General features: G+C 36.4%; 1 protein-coding gene across 4 annotated transcripts in view; it reads left to right on the top strand.

Annotated features, from left to right (window-relative positions):
* LOC100266091 (uncharacterized) overlaps nucleotides 1–16922 on the top strand; it is a 59757-nt gene that overhangs the window by 29072 nt on the left and 13763 nt on the right. For all 4 annotated transcript variants that reach the window (XR_788233.3, XM_010666149.3, XM_010666151.3 and 1 more), the window contains 9 exons: nucleotides 1405–1518; nucleotides 1594–1839; nucleotides 6930–6977; nucleotides 7119–7265; nucleotides 9982–10143; nucleotides 10278–10340; nucleotides 11323–11433; nucleotides 11552–11635; nucleotides 11732–11779. Coding sequence is in view for 3 of the 4 variants with exons in the window: in XM_010666149.3 (XP_010664451.1) it covers nucleotides 1405–1518; nucleotides 1594–1839; nucleotides 6930–6977; nucleotides 7119–7265; nucleotides 9982–10143; nucleotides 10278–10340; nucleotides 11323–11433; nucleotides 11552–11635; nucleotides 11732–11779 (1023 nt within the window). In the remaining variant the exon portion in view is untranslated. The remainder of the gene's footprint in view (nucleotides 1–1404; nucleotides 1519–1593; nucleotides 1840–6929; nucleotides 6978–7118; nucleotides 7266–9981; nucleotides 10144–10277; nucleotides 10341–11322; nucleotides 11434–11551; nucleotides 11636–11731; nucleotides 11780–16922) is intronic.

Below are 16922 nucleotides of genomic sequence, written 5' to 3' on the forward strand. Positions count from 1 at the left end.
AGCTTGAATCTTGATTCAGATGGCTTGCCTGCTTCAGAAGAGACCAGCCAGATCACTCTTGTTTCAATATTATGGTCCCTTATCTGCTGCAGTATGTGATCTGTGTCCCAGCCCTTTATTTTTCTCTATTAATGGGCAACTCGAACTTCTTCCTCACAATGCTGCAGAATCATCTCAGATTGCCCATTTCCTCTGGCATTTAAACCTTTTCATATTTGTCGATAATGTGAAAACATCTGAAAGCACATGTTAGATGAGTGAGATTTACTGTTCAATCTGCACAATGGCATAGACTGATTTCAACTCAACAAAGACTTAATCCCAGCTACATGGACTGAACCTCAGACTACTCAGGGAACAAGAAGGAGCTTTGATGGGATAAGGCTCTTTCCCATGGACAAGAAGGAGCCTTTCCACTCTCAATAAGGCTCTTCTTTGTAAATGGAATTAGCAGTTTGTGAATGAGAGAGACTCTGTAGAATCAAGTAATTAGAGGGAAGTATGAGCAAGAGAGAGGGGGTTGGTGTTCTTGGCAAGTGAGAGAGGTGTATGGTGTTGGGTTATGGAAAGGGATAAGGATGGACTGGGACATTGTGGGTACTAGGATTTCCTTTTCTGTTGGTAATGGACGGAGGGTGAGATTTTGGAGGGATAGGTGGTTGGGGATTCTCCTTTGAGTGTGTCCTTGCTTTAACTATTGATAAGGAGGCGTGGGTCGTGGATATTTGGAACCCCTTGGCTAAGGGGGTTCAAGGGGGATGAAACCCTTGTTTCTTAAGGTCCTTTAATGATTGGGAGGTGGAGGAGGCAGAATGCTTCTTGGGGCGGCTGCATGGGAATAAAGTGTGCGGTGAGACGAAAACATGGTTTTTTGTTCTTTACATTGATTGGGGTGTCATGGGTGATACCTTCTTCAGTTAGAGACTCTCCTTAGTTGGCATGGTTCTTTTGTGGGCAAAAAGTGTAAGGTGTGGAGAGTAGCTCCTCTATACATCTTTTGGACGGTTTGAAAGGCGAGAAATAGATTGGCCTTCAATGATGATGTGCCTTCGATCTAGAGACTCAAATACTTTTTTGTTTGTTGTCAACCTTTGATTAATGAAATTTGGTTCTATGATGCTTATATGTCAACATGTACCATACTCATTTCTTTATTCCTAAAACTGGGTTCATTTGAAATTAATATGATAGTTAGTGATTTTTTGTCCTGGTGCTATTTCTCTGGCTGGATGACCCTCTGGAATCAATATAATTGTTAGAAGTGAAGCCTTAGATAAATCCTTTTGGTTGAACTTTGACAAAATTAAGTGTCATTTTCTTTTGGCTGAACTTTGGCATATTATGTTGCCATTTCTTTTAATGAACTATTGATTTGACTAATCATATATGCTGTTGTTTTGCTAGGGGCATGAACTTGTACTGCACATCCTGTACCACCTGCATGCGCTCATGATCTCAGATTCAGTTGAACACTCTTCATTTGCTGCTGTTGTATATGAAAAATTTCTTCTTGCAGTGGTAGGCACATTTTAGTTGGGTGAACCTTATTTTTTTTCTATGAGTACTAGATAGGTTTTCTCTCTTCCAATGTAGGTAAAATCTCTGCTGGAAAAATTACCTGCTTCAGACAAGTCTTTTAGTAAACTGCTCGGTGAAGTTCCTCTTTTGCCCGATTCTGCCTTGAAATTGTTAGATGATCTCTGCTCTTCTGATGTTACTGATCAGCATGGAAAAGTTCTTCGCGACAGGGAGCGTGTCACTCAGGGCCTTGGTGCAGTATGGAGTTTGATTTTGGGCCGCCCACTTAATAGGCAAGCTTGCTTGAATATTGCTTTGAAGGTAATTTGGTATTTTCTTACAAGATTAAAATCCACTTACAGATCCCTTGTATTATGTTTTCATTCATGCTCCTTATTTAACACATGGAACACTATTTGGAGGCTGATAATTTCTGGAAGAAGTATGATGCAATCACTTGTCAGAAGAAGCAATGTTAGGCTTGATATGTAACTAGGTTTCTTGTGTCATTGTGTTAATTAATAACATGGGTTAAAAATGGCATATGAAAATTTTACAAATCAAACTGAAAAGAGAGGAGGTGTTGGAGAAGTAGTGGGGAACTTGTTTCTGACTGTCCATGCCATTAAGGATTTTATGTTGGGCTGTGAGAGGGCCAATGACAAAGGAGAAACAAAGGATGTTTTTTTCTATATTTTATATTTTATATTTTTTTCATTTTATTGGGGCTCTTATTAGATATCATAGGGCCAATCTTATGTGTCTGTAAGAAACAAAGCTTCAACAATTGAATTCTAAAATTGGTGAGAAGTTTGGGTATGGTTGGATTTCTAGATTAGGGAGCTGTGGAGCCAGAGGATTAGCAGGATGTATTTTTGTTTTCTGAGACAATAGGGTGCTCAACCTGGTTTACATGGAAGTTGGTGTTTTCTCTATTTCTTGTCAGTTTAGGAATTGTGAAGACGGTTTCACTTGGATTTTTCAGGTGTGTACGGTCCTATTCAAGTGGTGGACAGGGAAATTTTTTTGGATAAGTTGGGAGCTATAAGAGGGCTTTGGGATGATCCCTAGTGTTTAGGAGGTGACTTTAACTCTGTCAGGTTTTGGGGGAAAGAATAAACTGCCTGAGATAATCTTCAGATATGAGACGCTTCTCAGAGATCATTGAAGAGGTGAATGTGCAGGATCTCCCCCTGGTTGGTGAGTCTTTCACCTTGTGTGGTGGTTAGATTTAGGGAAGGATTTCTCATCCTTCTCAATTTTACCATCCTAGTGAAACATTTTTGTTTTTGATATATATATATAATCTAACCAGTCTTTGTCGAGACTTGACTGCTTTTTGGTCTTAGAGGATTAGGAATGGTTTGAGGAGTGGTAAGACCCCTTTCAGATTTGAGAATATTTGATTGAAAATTAAAGGTTTAAAGGATCTCATGGGGAGTTGTGGTTGGGTTATAATTTTACAGGCTCTTACAGTCATATTTGAGCTGGTCTTTTATGTGGTTTGAGGCAATGTCTAATTTGAAAATTACGTATCAAAAAAAAAATGTCTAATTTGAAAATCAATTTGGAGAAAAGTGCGTTAATTCCAGTTGGAGGTGTTGATGATGTAGAGGCCTTGGTTGTTACTATGGGATGTAAGGTGGAGCATCTTCCCTCTACATATCTAGGTTTTCCTTTAGGAGTCCCTTTCAAAGCAATGTGGGATGGTTTGGAAGAAAAATTTCAGTAAAGGCTTGCCATGTGAAAAAGATAGTATCTTTCCAAATGAAAGAAACTTACCCTAATTAAAAGCATGGTTTAAAATATCGCTAAATATGGATATATCGGTACTTGAATTTTACAGATATATTGGAAATATCGGAGAAATATCGATGGATATTTTGATAAAAATATCGATAAGACAAAAATTATTCAAAATTCATGAAAATACTTGGAGAAACTAAAAAAATTGATAAAATAAATAAATTTAAAGTTATTTTTTAAATGTAATTGACATAGGTATGATTAAAGAGAAAAATATTGGTAAGCAAAGATATATCGGTATTAATAATTTATTATTTATCTAATGAAATTAATTTTAATTTATAAAATATTAGATCTTCATTATTATTTTTTAATATTTTATATTAATGAATAAATTTATATTTTTAATATTTTAAAATAAAAACATTCAAAATTAAATAAAATTAAAAGGATAAATATAAAAAATTTAAAAGTTAAGTGATAGTAATTTTTTAAAATAGGATTAATGAGATAAATGATGATACAGTTAATATTAAAGCTATAATTTATTAAATTCAAATGCATTCAATAATGTAAAATAAATGATGATACATATATGACTTTTTAATATTTAATTATCATATAAATGATATTAAAAAATATTTGTTAAGAAAATTATAATGATGGTTTTTATACATTTATTAATTAATTAAATAAAATTTAAAATAAAATAATTAAAATTTATTTATTTATTTTTTAATAATGAACTTTAACAAATTTTTTATCACCATATATAAACAAATGGAAACCTGGTCCAGTGGCAACTAGGCTTGAACCCAAGCCTTTTGGCTTGGGTTCGAATCTCCCTGCTGTAGCCAACAAAACAAATTTGAAATTTCATGGAGAGAGGGTAGGACGCGTGTGGAGCGTGCGGGAGGGTTGTGTCAGTCAACTGTTGACTGATCGAAAAAATTGGGAAACTTCCCAAAAAATAGGCAAAATGCCGATATATTGGCAATTTCACTGATGTTTTATCAATTTTCTGGTGAAAAATCGCTAGACCGATTATCGATGGTCGATTTTGTATTGGCTATCGGCGATAAGCGATTTTTCACCGATATTTCGGCGAAAAATGCCAATTTTTTAATCACTGATTAAAAGTACATTGTCGAGGCTTCCTATCTATTTCATGTCCTTGTTCATAATCCCTAAAAAGTTGAGCATGAGATTGGAGTAGATCCATGGGAATTTCCTTTGGGATGTGATTGGGCCACTGAAAAAGCCTCATTTGGTTAATTGGTCCATAGTTTGCTTGGATAAAAAAATGGAGGTCTTGGTATTAGGAATCTCTCCTCTTAACAAGGCGCTATTTTGCATGTGATGTTGGAGATTCACATATGAAAGCAAGTCCCTTTGGAAAGTTGTTATTGCACAAAAATTCGAGGAAGAAGAAAAGGAATGGTCATGGGGTGGGTGTGTGGAAGGGTATTAGAAATGGGTGGGAGCCCTTTGTTAGTGCTCTTTATTCTTGGCAATGGAAGAAGGGTCAAGTTATAGAGACGTAGATTGTATGATGACTCATCTTTGGAAGGATCCTTTCTATCTCTATTCTCTCTAGCCGATTATAAAGATTCTTGGGCAGTAGAGGTGTGGGAGCAAGGAGGAGAGGGGACTTGGTGGAGCCCCCGCTTGTTGAGGCATCTTCATGATTATGAAATTGAAGGAGTAATAACCTTTCTAAAAACCCTGTAAAATTGCTTAATTGGGAGTGAGGAAGAGGACAAATTGGTTTGGAATGAGTCCAAGAGTGGTGTGTTTTTGGTGAAATCTTTCTACCATTCCTAGTTCAAGAGAGAAAAGGGCCTTTCCTCACTAGTATGGTTTGGAATCTGTGGGTACTTGTGAAACTGTGTGTCTTTGTGTGAGTGTCTTTGCATGGCATGTAACTTCAGGGAGAATTTTAATGATTGACCAGCTTAAAAGGAGGGGATGGAAAATGCCTGATCGTCATTCATGTGAAAAAATATGAGGAAGAATCAGTTGATCATCTGTTCCTCCATTGCTTTAAAGCTAATATCCTATGACATTTGGTTTTCTCTCTTTTTGGTGTTGCTTGGGTGATGCGTTCTACAGTAAGAGATCATCTTTTAATTTTGCATGGATTTTTTGTGAGAAGAAAAAGGGGAAAAAAGCTTGGAGGGCTGCTCTTAGATGCTTGTTTTGGACATGGTGGAAGGAAAGAAGAGGTCTTTCAAAGATTTGGAATAGTCTGATAAAAGAATCAAAATGAATACTTTTTTAAAATTTACCTATCAAAAAAAAAAAAAAGAGTACTTTTTCAACTACTCACACTTCCTGATTGAATGTCAGAGTGAAAAGAGTTGGTTTGCATTTTTAGGCTAGCCTCCCAACATCAGACATCAGACCAAAGTTTAGTCCTACCGACCATTGTTCATACGAGAGCAAGTCCAGCTTGGAAACTTCCCAACTCTCCAAATAGGTCTCCATAGGCTTTGCCATACGGAACCCTAGTAATCAAAGTGCTAACCTCTCTTGTCCCTATAACACAAAGGAGACAAGAATATAAACTAGAAAACATGGAAGGATTCTATGAATTAGAGTAAATCTACCATTCTTAGACAAATCTTGTCTCATCCATGAACTAATTCGCAATCTTCTCAACCTTTGGACTCTGTATTGCTCTAGATTCAAAAGGAACATCGTACAGTAAGTCCAAAAAGAAGATGGGAGGTAGCCCACCTTGCTCCCAAGCAAAGACCCTCTTGCTTGCACCTACAAGGCTAAACTACATGAGGGTCCAATTCCTTCTGAATTCTTCCAGTTTTGACATTGAACATTTTGACCTAACAATTGGCCTCTTCATTTTCAAAAAACAGAACCGAACCCACTACAAAGGATGTTCATCCTTGGAGGAAGTCTTTTATCTCTCTTGCCACATAGACTTGACTTCCAAAACTTCAAGTTTTAGCTGAAATTGCAGAAGAGTTCTCTTCCACTTTCCTGACCTTCTCAAACTACCTACCTCTTTAAGGCCTCAAAAAAGGGCAAGAGCCTCCACCCTAATAAGATTCCTGTAACCTTTAGACTTTGAGAAAGCCAATTTTACTTCTCCTTAAAGGTCCTGAAATGCACCCCCGCTCAAAGTCAACAAATGGTATGTATCTTTGCTTGTATTTCAGTTGTCAATGAATTGGCCGAAAATGAAGTTTATTACTTAGATGAATACTTTCTTTAAATTAAAAACTATTTAATCATCTCATTCATTTAGAAGGTCCCCAATCCGCTGTAATAGTCTAGATTATGCAAAAGGTCTTCAAGTCTTAGCTGATATGTGGACATATTGGCCCCATGTGAGCAAACAATAGTCTGTAAGTGAAAAATGATTTCTTATGTGAGTTTTATATCTGTTGAGACCAACCTCATAGTTTTACCAATTATTATGGGTTGCATTGCTAGGATCACTGCAACTGACACCTAAAAAATCTTGATTATATATTTGCCTTTGATTTTATACATAATGTTGGGAGGTCCTTGAACAAATGATGGTAATGTTGGGTGTGTGTGTGTGAGGTGGGGGAAGAGCTTGCATGTGGCTACCCACACTTATTTATTCTGCTTCTTGCTTTCTTGTGTTTCTAAATCATGCATGCATTTCCTGATGGCAGTGTGCTGTTCATTCACAAGATGACATTCGAACAAAAGCCATCCGACTGGTATGAGATATTACAACTCATTAGCAGCATTTTATGGTTGAGGCAAATGTTAAGCTTCTCTCTGGAGAAGCTAAAATTGTATATCATGTCATCTATTTGTTAATAATGCATCGGTTTTTGTTTTTGTTTTGTGTTGGAAAGGTGGCAAACAAACTTTATCTTCTTAGCTATATATCAGAAAATATTCAGCAATATGCAACAGATATGTTGTTGTCAGCTGTTAATCAGCATATTTCAGATCCAGAGCTCTCACAATCTGGTTCCAGTGATCAAAGATTAGAAGCGGAGGTACTGAATATTCTTTTTGTTTTGTTTTTTTGGCAATCCCTCCGATTTCTTCCTTTTTTTCATATTAAATTGTGGGATTATAATGGTGGATATACATGGATGTTCCCATCTTGGTAATCTGATGGGGTACTTGAAAGTTGTTCTTACTTGTAACAAATCATTAGTGTTAACTCTCCTATTTTCCACTAGTCATGCAAAAAACCTTAACCTAAGATAGGACTTTGGTGAAATTATTTGTAAGAAAGGGATTGAAAGCGAGGGCTTAAAAAGAATTGAAAAGAAAGGCTCAAGAGAAAATAAGCCTGAGAAAGTTGATGACCAACCTCTCACTTAGTGATAATTATAGAAGGATAAAAGATGACATGAGAAGTTCAAGTTCTTCAATTTCTGGATCAATGTCATTGCAATAAAAACTAGAAGTTCCAATTCAAAGAGGAAGAAAAAGAATCTAAAATGGATAAAATAGAGGAAAGCCTCTTAACTCTTAATTTTGAAGAGGTTTGGAAATTGAATGCAAAGTAGTTGATACCCTCACTGCAAATTTTCCCAACAATTGAATCTTTGTACCATCACCAGCAAAAAAAATGAGTATGACAAAAGATTGAAGATTTGTGAAATGACTTTCCACTGGTAACGTTGCAACCACCTGACTATATTGTTGGCATACCAACCTTTGGAGTTTGACCCATAATTGTAGGGCTTAGGTGAGTGCAATACACTTCTTATATTCTTATATTGCATTTTCTTTTAAGTTTAATTAATTATTTCATTTTATATATGATAGGATATTTACTCATGAGAGTCAATATTTTTCCCTGTGAATCAAAACATGCTGTTATATGCGTGCATCTCAAAGTGGTGGATTATGAAACTAGAAAATGCACTATTGTCCCTTTTAGGACTGGACTCAAGTGTTAAGAGTTATACTCTATGATTTGAAATTACTTGTACTCGTGGATTCAAGGTGCAGGATGATAGACCATGAGGAGCATAGCATTTTGTTTTCCTTCAATAGATCGATTAGGTTCACTTTTAGAAATTTCGTAGCTTCTTGTTACAAGTTTGCATTCACTTTCCTCTTTTGATAGTATTAGGATAGCTATTTGTTATCCAAGTTTTATGTAATGTTCATGATAATGACTATTAAGATATAGAATTGGTGGGGATGAATCTCCTAATTTACTGAAGAAAGGCATGAAAGGAAATAAAGAAATCCTAAGTTACTCTATCAAGGATATTTAGGTAATTTTGCCTTTTTTTTAGGTTCTCATGTCATAATTAGTTAATATTTAGTATTTGAGTTTTATGTAGAATTGAGCAAGTTTTAAAATTCTTCTCAAAGGAAGTTTCTGAACTTTCCATTATCTAAATCTATCTCTTTGTTTATAGTTTTTATTTGAGTCTTTAGAATCTAGAAATCCTTTTTATTAGAAACCTCTAATATAAATTTTTTTTACAAAGTAAGTTTCTAATTCAAAAAGAATAAGAGTCCTAACAAGTTATTGTATAAGTTAGGCTTACTTTTTCAGTTTTATTCAGTTTTTAGGCTTTTCTAAAGCCTAAAAACTGGATTGTTGTAAAACAGGATTAATGATTGATGATAAATAAAAGTTTTTTGCATAATTTACAAGTTTCAATTGTAAGATTCCATTGTTTTCTTCTAATTAACTCTGCAACAAGGTCTTAATGGGATTCTAAAGTTTCCTATCTTTCTTCTTTTATATATATATTTTCCTGCCTTTTATTGTTTTTTTCCATTGCTATAAATTTATTCTTGTTCTTCTCCTTAAATGGTAAAAGATTGAAGTCCTAGTCCACCTATTTGATTGTAGAGAACCATCCTAAGGTTGTCCTATCTCAAGCTTCCACTATTTCTTGTAGTTCTAACCATTGGGTTCTCCAAAATTGTTGACAGCTTTTGATCTCAGTTTGTCAGCATGCTTTTCATTGCATGTTGCAGAAATAATATAAGATGCATTGGCAGAACACTGATAGGATGCATACATAGAAATAGATACTTCATCTTTTGTCAGAAACAACAATTTTTTGAATCATGAAGAAAAATAGAAGAAGGACAAGTTATCCTTCAAGAGGAATACAGACACAAAACCAAAAATCAAGCAAAACCCTAACCACAGATCCGGAGTACAAAGTTCAAGGACTCCACCACAAGAACCTTTAACAGTGATGGGTAGGATCACTCATATCACTTTTAAATGTACAGTCTTTTGGTATTCTGATTTGGCTGCGGGCTTTGAGTCAAAATGGGATTCCAATTTTAAAGCATGCACATGACTCATTGCAAACTTATGTACGTACCCATGATCTCGTTTAGCAATGCCTAAAGCTTCACCTTAAGTTAAAAATTGCATGAAAGACAGATGCTTTGCCCCTGTGGCTAATTGCATGTCTGGATGCCTCTCTAATTGCACCTTGTTTGTGCTAGGATATGAATCAATAGGTGCACCTCCTTTCTGTTCATGCATCTTGGCATCTGCTTAGATTTTGTTACACAACAATTGTCATTTGGAGTAAACTGAATCACTCATACAATCCACCTTTCTTTCTGCCTGGACCCTGCAGGCCTTAAAATTTGATTTTGATATTTCAGTGTCCTTAAACTTTAATTGATAATTGGCTTTACTAATCCTTCAATTTCCTCTTAATTATGTCATACTAATTTCTCTCTCTCTCTCTCTCTTGTAATTCTGTTCAGACTGGAAGCCTGGAGACATCAGTTAGTGGTTCTCAAATTTCTGAGCCTGGAACATCTGAAAATGACCCCATGAAGGGTTCACAATCTGTTCAGAACATCTCGACAGTGGAATTTCATCAAGCTCAACGCCTTATTTCTTTGTTTTTTGCTTTATGTACAAAGGTTTGGACATGTTTAACCAATTATTATTAACTTGGAGGATTATGATTTTTTATTTTTTTTTAATGTTGTGTGTGTGTATGTGTTCTGTATTGTTGTTTGGTGATTTTGCTGACACTTTTACTCTTTCCTTGCAGAAACCTAATCTTCTTCAACTTGTATTCAATATTTATGGGCGTGCTCCTAAGGCTGTTAAGCAGGTTTATTTATTGTTTACTATGTTTTTCATAATTTAATTGTTGATAGAAAGTGTGGGTGAGCCTGAATGTGTGAGCATCAGTCCCTTCTTATTTAGGTTAATTATCTTGTGCACAAAAGCTGAGATGGCGACTGAAGTATCACAGCCTCACAATTTCTTTCTTTGATTGATTCTGTGACATGGACCTCCTTTATGTGCCAAATACTAAGAGTGTAACTTAGGCTGGTTCAAACTGAGGGCAGCTTCCCTGTTCAACCTTAGTCTGCCAGATTTACATCTAAGTAACAGTCCCAAAGTCGAGTTGGTTTTGGGTTGAGTCTTCAGGTAAGTCTAAACTGGAGACTAGACAGCTATAGGCATCCATCATATGCAGTGGTGTTTCACACACACCTACACATACATATATGTATACATATATAACTTAAATTATATTTCGTCCTAGTTAGTTTTACAATTAACACAATCAAAACTGGAGTGGAATCTTCCAACTTGGGCCATCTTTGTTTGTGGGTTGCAGAGTTTAGGTCAGAGCATTATCAGGGTTATAGACTATTTGGTGTCGCTGGTAGCTTTGTTCCTCCATTGTGGTTTAAGATTGTCCAGTTTAGTTAATGTATCAAGCTGCCATGATCATGGGATGGATTCTCTTGGTAACCTAGCTACTTTAAGCTATTAACATTTTCCCATTCTTAAATTTGTATCCCTGCAAATCAGTTTCTTCTTTGTCCTTTTCTGTAAACTTCTTTCTTTATCAAAGACAGCCATTTGTTTGGACAATAGAAATGCTTTATGATGTGTATAGAGATAGGTGAATTTCATTATTTTCCTATCAAAAAAATAGAGATAGGTGAATTTCAGTGTCAAATTCAGAGATGCCCCATCACATGGGGTGTTTAATCTCTACAAGCTCAGAAGAGACTACTTCTGGCACCTGGAACCCTACTTCATCTTTTCTTTTCATTTTACTTTTTGACGTGATGCAGGCAATCCATCGTCATATCCCAATTATTATAGGGGCTCTAGGGCCATTATATCCCGAATTGCTCAGTATAATATCAGATCCACCAGAAGGAAGTGAAAATCTGCTGACACAGGTAGGTTCATTTTCTATTTTTTTTACCATTGGAATGCATTTCTACTTGGAAACTATTTTGCCTTCACACTCAGTTTGATTTTTTCGAATGACCTGTATGATGATGGATCCACTACAAGGTGCTGAAAATATTAACTGAAGAGAAGACGCCAACCCCACACCTGATTGCAATTGTTAAGCATTTGTATGAAACTAAATTAAAGGTTGTTCTATTAACTTAAGGCTTTCATAGTTTTTGATTTTTATCAATATTTGATCTTTTCCATATTGGTTCTTACTTGGCTATTGTATTCTTGCAGGACGCCACAATTCTTATCCCAATGCTGTCCTTGCTGTCAAGAAATGAGGTATTTGTCACAATTTTCATCTTTTCTTTCTCATCGATCTCTGTTACATGGATACTTCAAAGTATGCGAAGCGCTCTTGTTGGAGATGACATGAAAAGGGGGTTGGTTATGAGATTGTTTCTTGCATGCTGATTGATCTATATGGTACCCAAGTCCAACAGAAGGATACAATAACCAAATTTCTATTCCATTAAGTTAGACATGCTACTTTAATTACACACTTCAATTTTGCCAAGGGTATGGGAGGAGAAAAATGGAAATTAAATTAGTTAACCATGTCCAAATTTCTAAGATTAGGGAGCAAACGAATTACTAAACATACACTAACATGAAACTTTTCCTTCCTGTCTCTGCATAAGACATCCATCAGTTACATGGTTGCATATGTTCTTAACATCAAAATATACAAAAATTAAGGATGTGATTTGCCAGCGTAGTTGATTTATTATTATCAGAGTGTCTATAGCTACATGAAATTGGATACTCTTTTGTGTTTTGTTTTGTTTTGTTTTTTTCTGGTGGGAAAGAAACTATTCTTCCAAAAACAATAATTTTTTACAAGAAAAATGAAGGGTAGAACATTTTTAGGGAAAAAAATGGGCATGAAAAACAAAGATCCCTGTAGTCTGATCGACCTCTGGACAAAGTCAGCAAGAGGAGATCATTAAAAAATATAAATTTGTTTATCAGTTTATGTTTTCTCTCATCTCCATGCGGACAGAAAAAAGGTTTTATATACATATTATTTAATAATCTTTGGTTTTGGGCCTGTAGCTTTCCCCATTCCCCCTTCATCAGGTGGTGCTTTTATATACATATTATTCAATAATCTTTGATCCCTGGATCTTCCCATGGATGTTGAAGATGATTTCAATAAATAGGTTATTACGTTATTCTACTGCATAGATTTTTTCTCTCTCTCTTAATAATCAAACAAAGATTCATATTGAAGACCCCTAACAAAAGTGGGCACACCCTATGCATCCATGGGTTATACAAGAGGCACCAGAAAACAAAACCCTACTAATGAAAAAATAAATAAATCAAACCTATATCCTTTTATTATTCTAGTGTATAGAATGAATCCTTCTATATATCCTTGTCTTTAACTTTGGGTCAGTTTGTGACTAACCCAGTGTTCCATTTCCTTCATGGGCTTTATTTATTGCTGACTTTGAGATTATCATTCCAATTTGTTTCTTTTTTTTTTTTTCCCCAATATTAACTTCATGCTCATTTTTTCTCTGGCTTATTTAATTACCATTTTTTCAAGGTAGGAAAGTGATCACTATCTTTCTTACTCACAATACTAGTTGTATTCATGGTTGAAAAAATCAAAGATATATTGTTGATATATCCCCGATATTTTCAGTGGATGTCAACAAAATTTCCAGAGAGATACTTCCATGTTCCAATATTTCAGGATTTTTTCACATTTTATCATGATTTCTTTGTGTTTCAGCCGATTTTTCGGTGATTTATCAGCATTTTCCCAATTTTTCGGCCAGTCAAAGTATGGTCAAATGAGCGGCGTAGGTCAAAGCATGGTCAAATAAGTAGAATGAGCGGCGTGTGGACTCGAACCTGGTTTTCCAGGTTTAAAAAGCAGCATGCCCTCCATTAGGGCAAGCATGCCTTTACTTCTTAAAGTGGTATTAATTTTACACATTCTATATTTACACCTAGTTTTATATATATTTGAAAAAATAAAATATTAAAATAAATTTTAATAAATATATTGATTTTAATTATTTATTCTAAAATTCCATTTATTTTATTATTGAAAGGATAAAAATCATGAATTAAATATATATATATATATATATATATATATATGTATTATAAAATAGATAAATTATCATTTTAGTATTAAATGAGCTTTCAAATACCACCCATTATTATAAGCCATGCTGAAGCTGAAGGTTTGGAACAGCCATTCACTGAGGAAGAGATTCATGCGGCTCTGATGGGGATGAATGGTGATAAGGCCCCAGGCCCGGATGGGTTCACAGTGGCCTTTTGGCAATCTTGTTGGGAGTTCGCGAAAGAGGAGATTGTGGACTTGTTCAAGGAGTTTTTTGAAGAAAAGTCATTTGCCAAGAGCCTTAACTCTACTTTCCTAGTCCTCATTCCTAAGAAAGGGGGGGCTGAGGACTTGGGGGACTTCAGACCCATCAGTTTGCTTGGGGGTCTGTATAAGATCTTGGCCAAAGTGCTAGCCAATAGAATTAAGGAGGTGCTAGACAAGGTGGTTTCGTCGGACCAAAATGCCTTTGTGAAGGGAAGACAGATTTTAGCTGCCTCGCTGATATGTAAATTGGATATTGAAAAAGCCTATGATAGTATTAATTGGAATTTCCTCATGAAGGTCATGCACAAGATGGGCTTTGGGGACCGGTGGATGAAATGGATTTGGTGGTGTATTTCAACTGCAAGTTTCTCTATTCTAGTCAATGGGGTGCCAGCTGGTTATTTCCCCAATTCTAGGGGGTTACGCCAAGGAGATCCACTTTCTCCCTACCTCTTTGTGTTGGGAATGGAAGTGCTAAGTGCGTTGTTAAGAAGGGCTGTTGATGGGGGCTTCATTTCAGGCTGTAGGATTCAAGGGAGGGAGGGAATAGAGATAAATGTTTCCCACTTATTATTTGTTGATGACACGATTATTTTTTGTGAAGCAAGGCAAGATCACATTACCTACCTAAGCTGGATTTTGGTGTGGTTTGAGGCAGCCTCTGGTCTTAGAATAAACCTTGCTAAAAGTGAAGTAATCCCGGTTGGGGAGGTAGAAGACATTGAGGTGTTGGTGGTGGAGTTAGGGTGTAAAGTGGGGACCCTTCCTTCTGTTTATTTGGGGCTGCCCTTGGGAGCCAAGCACAAGACCATGGCTATGTGGGATGGGGTTGAAGCAAGAATGAGAAGAAGGCTTGCCTTGTGGAAAAGACAATATTTGTCAGAGGGCGGGAGGATTACCCTCATTAAAAGCACCCTGGCCAGCATGCCTATATACCAATTGTCTCTTTTCCGCATGCCTAAGCTAGTTGCAAAAAGGCTCGAAAAATTACGAAGGGATTTTCTTTGGGGAGGGGGGAAGCACGGAAAGAAAAATCCATCTAATCAAATGGGAGGTGGTGTGTACCCAAAAGGAGAGTGGGGGCCTAGGTATTCGGAAAATTGGTATCTTGAATAAGGCCTTGTTGGGTAAATGGATATGGCGGTTCGCCTTTGAGGAAGAATTCCTTTGGAGGAAGGTGATTGGGGTGAAGTATGGCCAAGTGGGATTTGGTTGGAGAACAAAGGAGGCCCGCGGAACGTTTGGGTTGGGGGTTTGGAGGGATATCTTGAAGGAGTCGTCTTGGTGTTGGGATAATATAGAGTTCAAAGTGGGAAAGGGGACTAAGGTTAGTTTCTGGACTGACCATTGGTGCGGAAATGAGGTGTTGTCCCAAGCTTTTCCCCAGTTGTTTGCTTTGGCGGCCCAAAGGAATGCCTCGGTAAATGAGATGTGGGATTCCAGTCTTGGTCAAGGAGGGTGGAACATAAGACTCTCTAGAAACTCTAATGATTGGGAGCTGGACGCCTTAGGAGAGCTGTTGCATATGTTGAGGGATTTGAGGATTTCTCTTGAAGAGGACTCAGTGATATGGAAAGGAGGGGGACATGGCCGCTTTCGGATTAGAGATGCCTACAAGTTGTTGACAGGGCCTCTAATGTCACTACCTTCCCGAAAAAGAGCATTTGGGTGGACAAGGTCCCAACCAAAGTTGCTTTTTTTGCGTGGGAGGCTTCTTGGGAGAAGGTCCTAACTTTGGACAATCTTCAAAGACGGGGCTGGTATCTTCCAAATCGGTGTTTTTTGTGTGGTTGTGAAGAGGAAAATGTAAATTATATTCTTTTACACTATACAGTTGTAAGGGTTCTCTGGGAGATTGTCTTGGCCTTATTTGGGGCTAATTGGGTGTTCCCAGAGAAAGTCAAAGAGATGTTAGTCAGTTGGAGGGGCTCTTTTGTGGGGAGAAAGAGGAAAAGGATTTGGATTTTCATCCCGTTGTGTATTTTTTGGACGGTTTGGAAGGAGAGAAATAGATTAGCTTTCAGGGGGGGCTCTCTAGCTATTCAGAATTTAAAGAATTCTTTTGTTTGTAACTTGTGGAGTTGGGCTAGGGTGTATATGAGAGAGGAGTTCTCTTCGCTTTTAGGTTTTTTGGAATGGCTTGCCGTTCCCTAAGGGGTGGTGAGTGTTGTTTTTTGTTCAGGCTGCTATGTATACTTCCTGTATGCTTTGTGGCTTTTGCCTCGTTCTATATATATGCGCACTTATCTAAAAAATTATTATTATTATTTATCATTTTTTGAGGTTTTTCATTATTTTCATGAGTTTCGATTAATTTTTGTCTCATTGATATTTTGTGTCAAAATATCAGCCGATATTTTCCCGATATATCCATAAAATCAAGTTATCAAAATATTTGTCAAAACGGACGTTTTCATCCTTGGACTTATATTACTACTTTAAGGAAAAGCAAGCCATTCAGTGTGCTTATAGTTGTCTTATGAAAAAGTACCCATAATTTTCTTCTTGCTTAGAAATATTTAATGGGAAAACAACAATTTTCTATATAATTTCTGCTACATTAGACCAAATGTGCAAAGCTCTAGAGGTGAGAACACAACCATCATAAAAAAAAAAAATCACAAAAGAGACTAGATTCATGATTCTATCACTCTTTCACACCAAGATCACCCACTGCTTGCACCTCCAAAACTTAGGAAGTCTAACTCCATCACCTTGCTATGTTGGGGGTGGAGGTGGGGTAGGAATGGTGGAGATGTTGCTTGGTTGAGGGAATATTTGGAATATAAATTTATTGGGAAAATAAATGTTATATGTTAAATATCAATTAACCTAAAAGCTTAAATTGTTAGGTGATAGGTGAACGATATATATCAAGCTTCTTTAGCCTTAGCCTTAACACTCCACCTTGTAAGTGAAGAATTTCTGAACTCCTTTATTGATATTAATCGGTACACACCATACACATATATATACACAAATGACTGAATAAGAAAAAAATCAATCTAGCTTAATTCTCTCCTAAAATTAGGAAACTAAATCATAAGGAAATATCCTAAATGATCTCTCCTT

This window comes from Vitis vinifera, chromosome 18 (genome assembly GCF_030704535.1).
Source record: "Vitis vinifera cultivar Pinot Noir 40024 chromosome 18, ASM3070453v1".
In the NCBI taxonomy this organism is placed as follows: Eukaryota; Viridiplantae; Streptophyta; class Magnoliopsida; order Vitales; family Vitaceae; genus Vitis; species Vitis vinifera.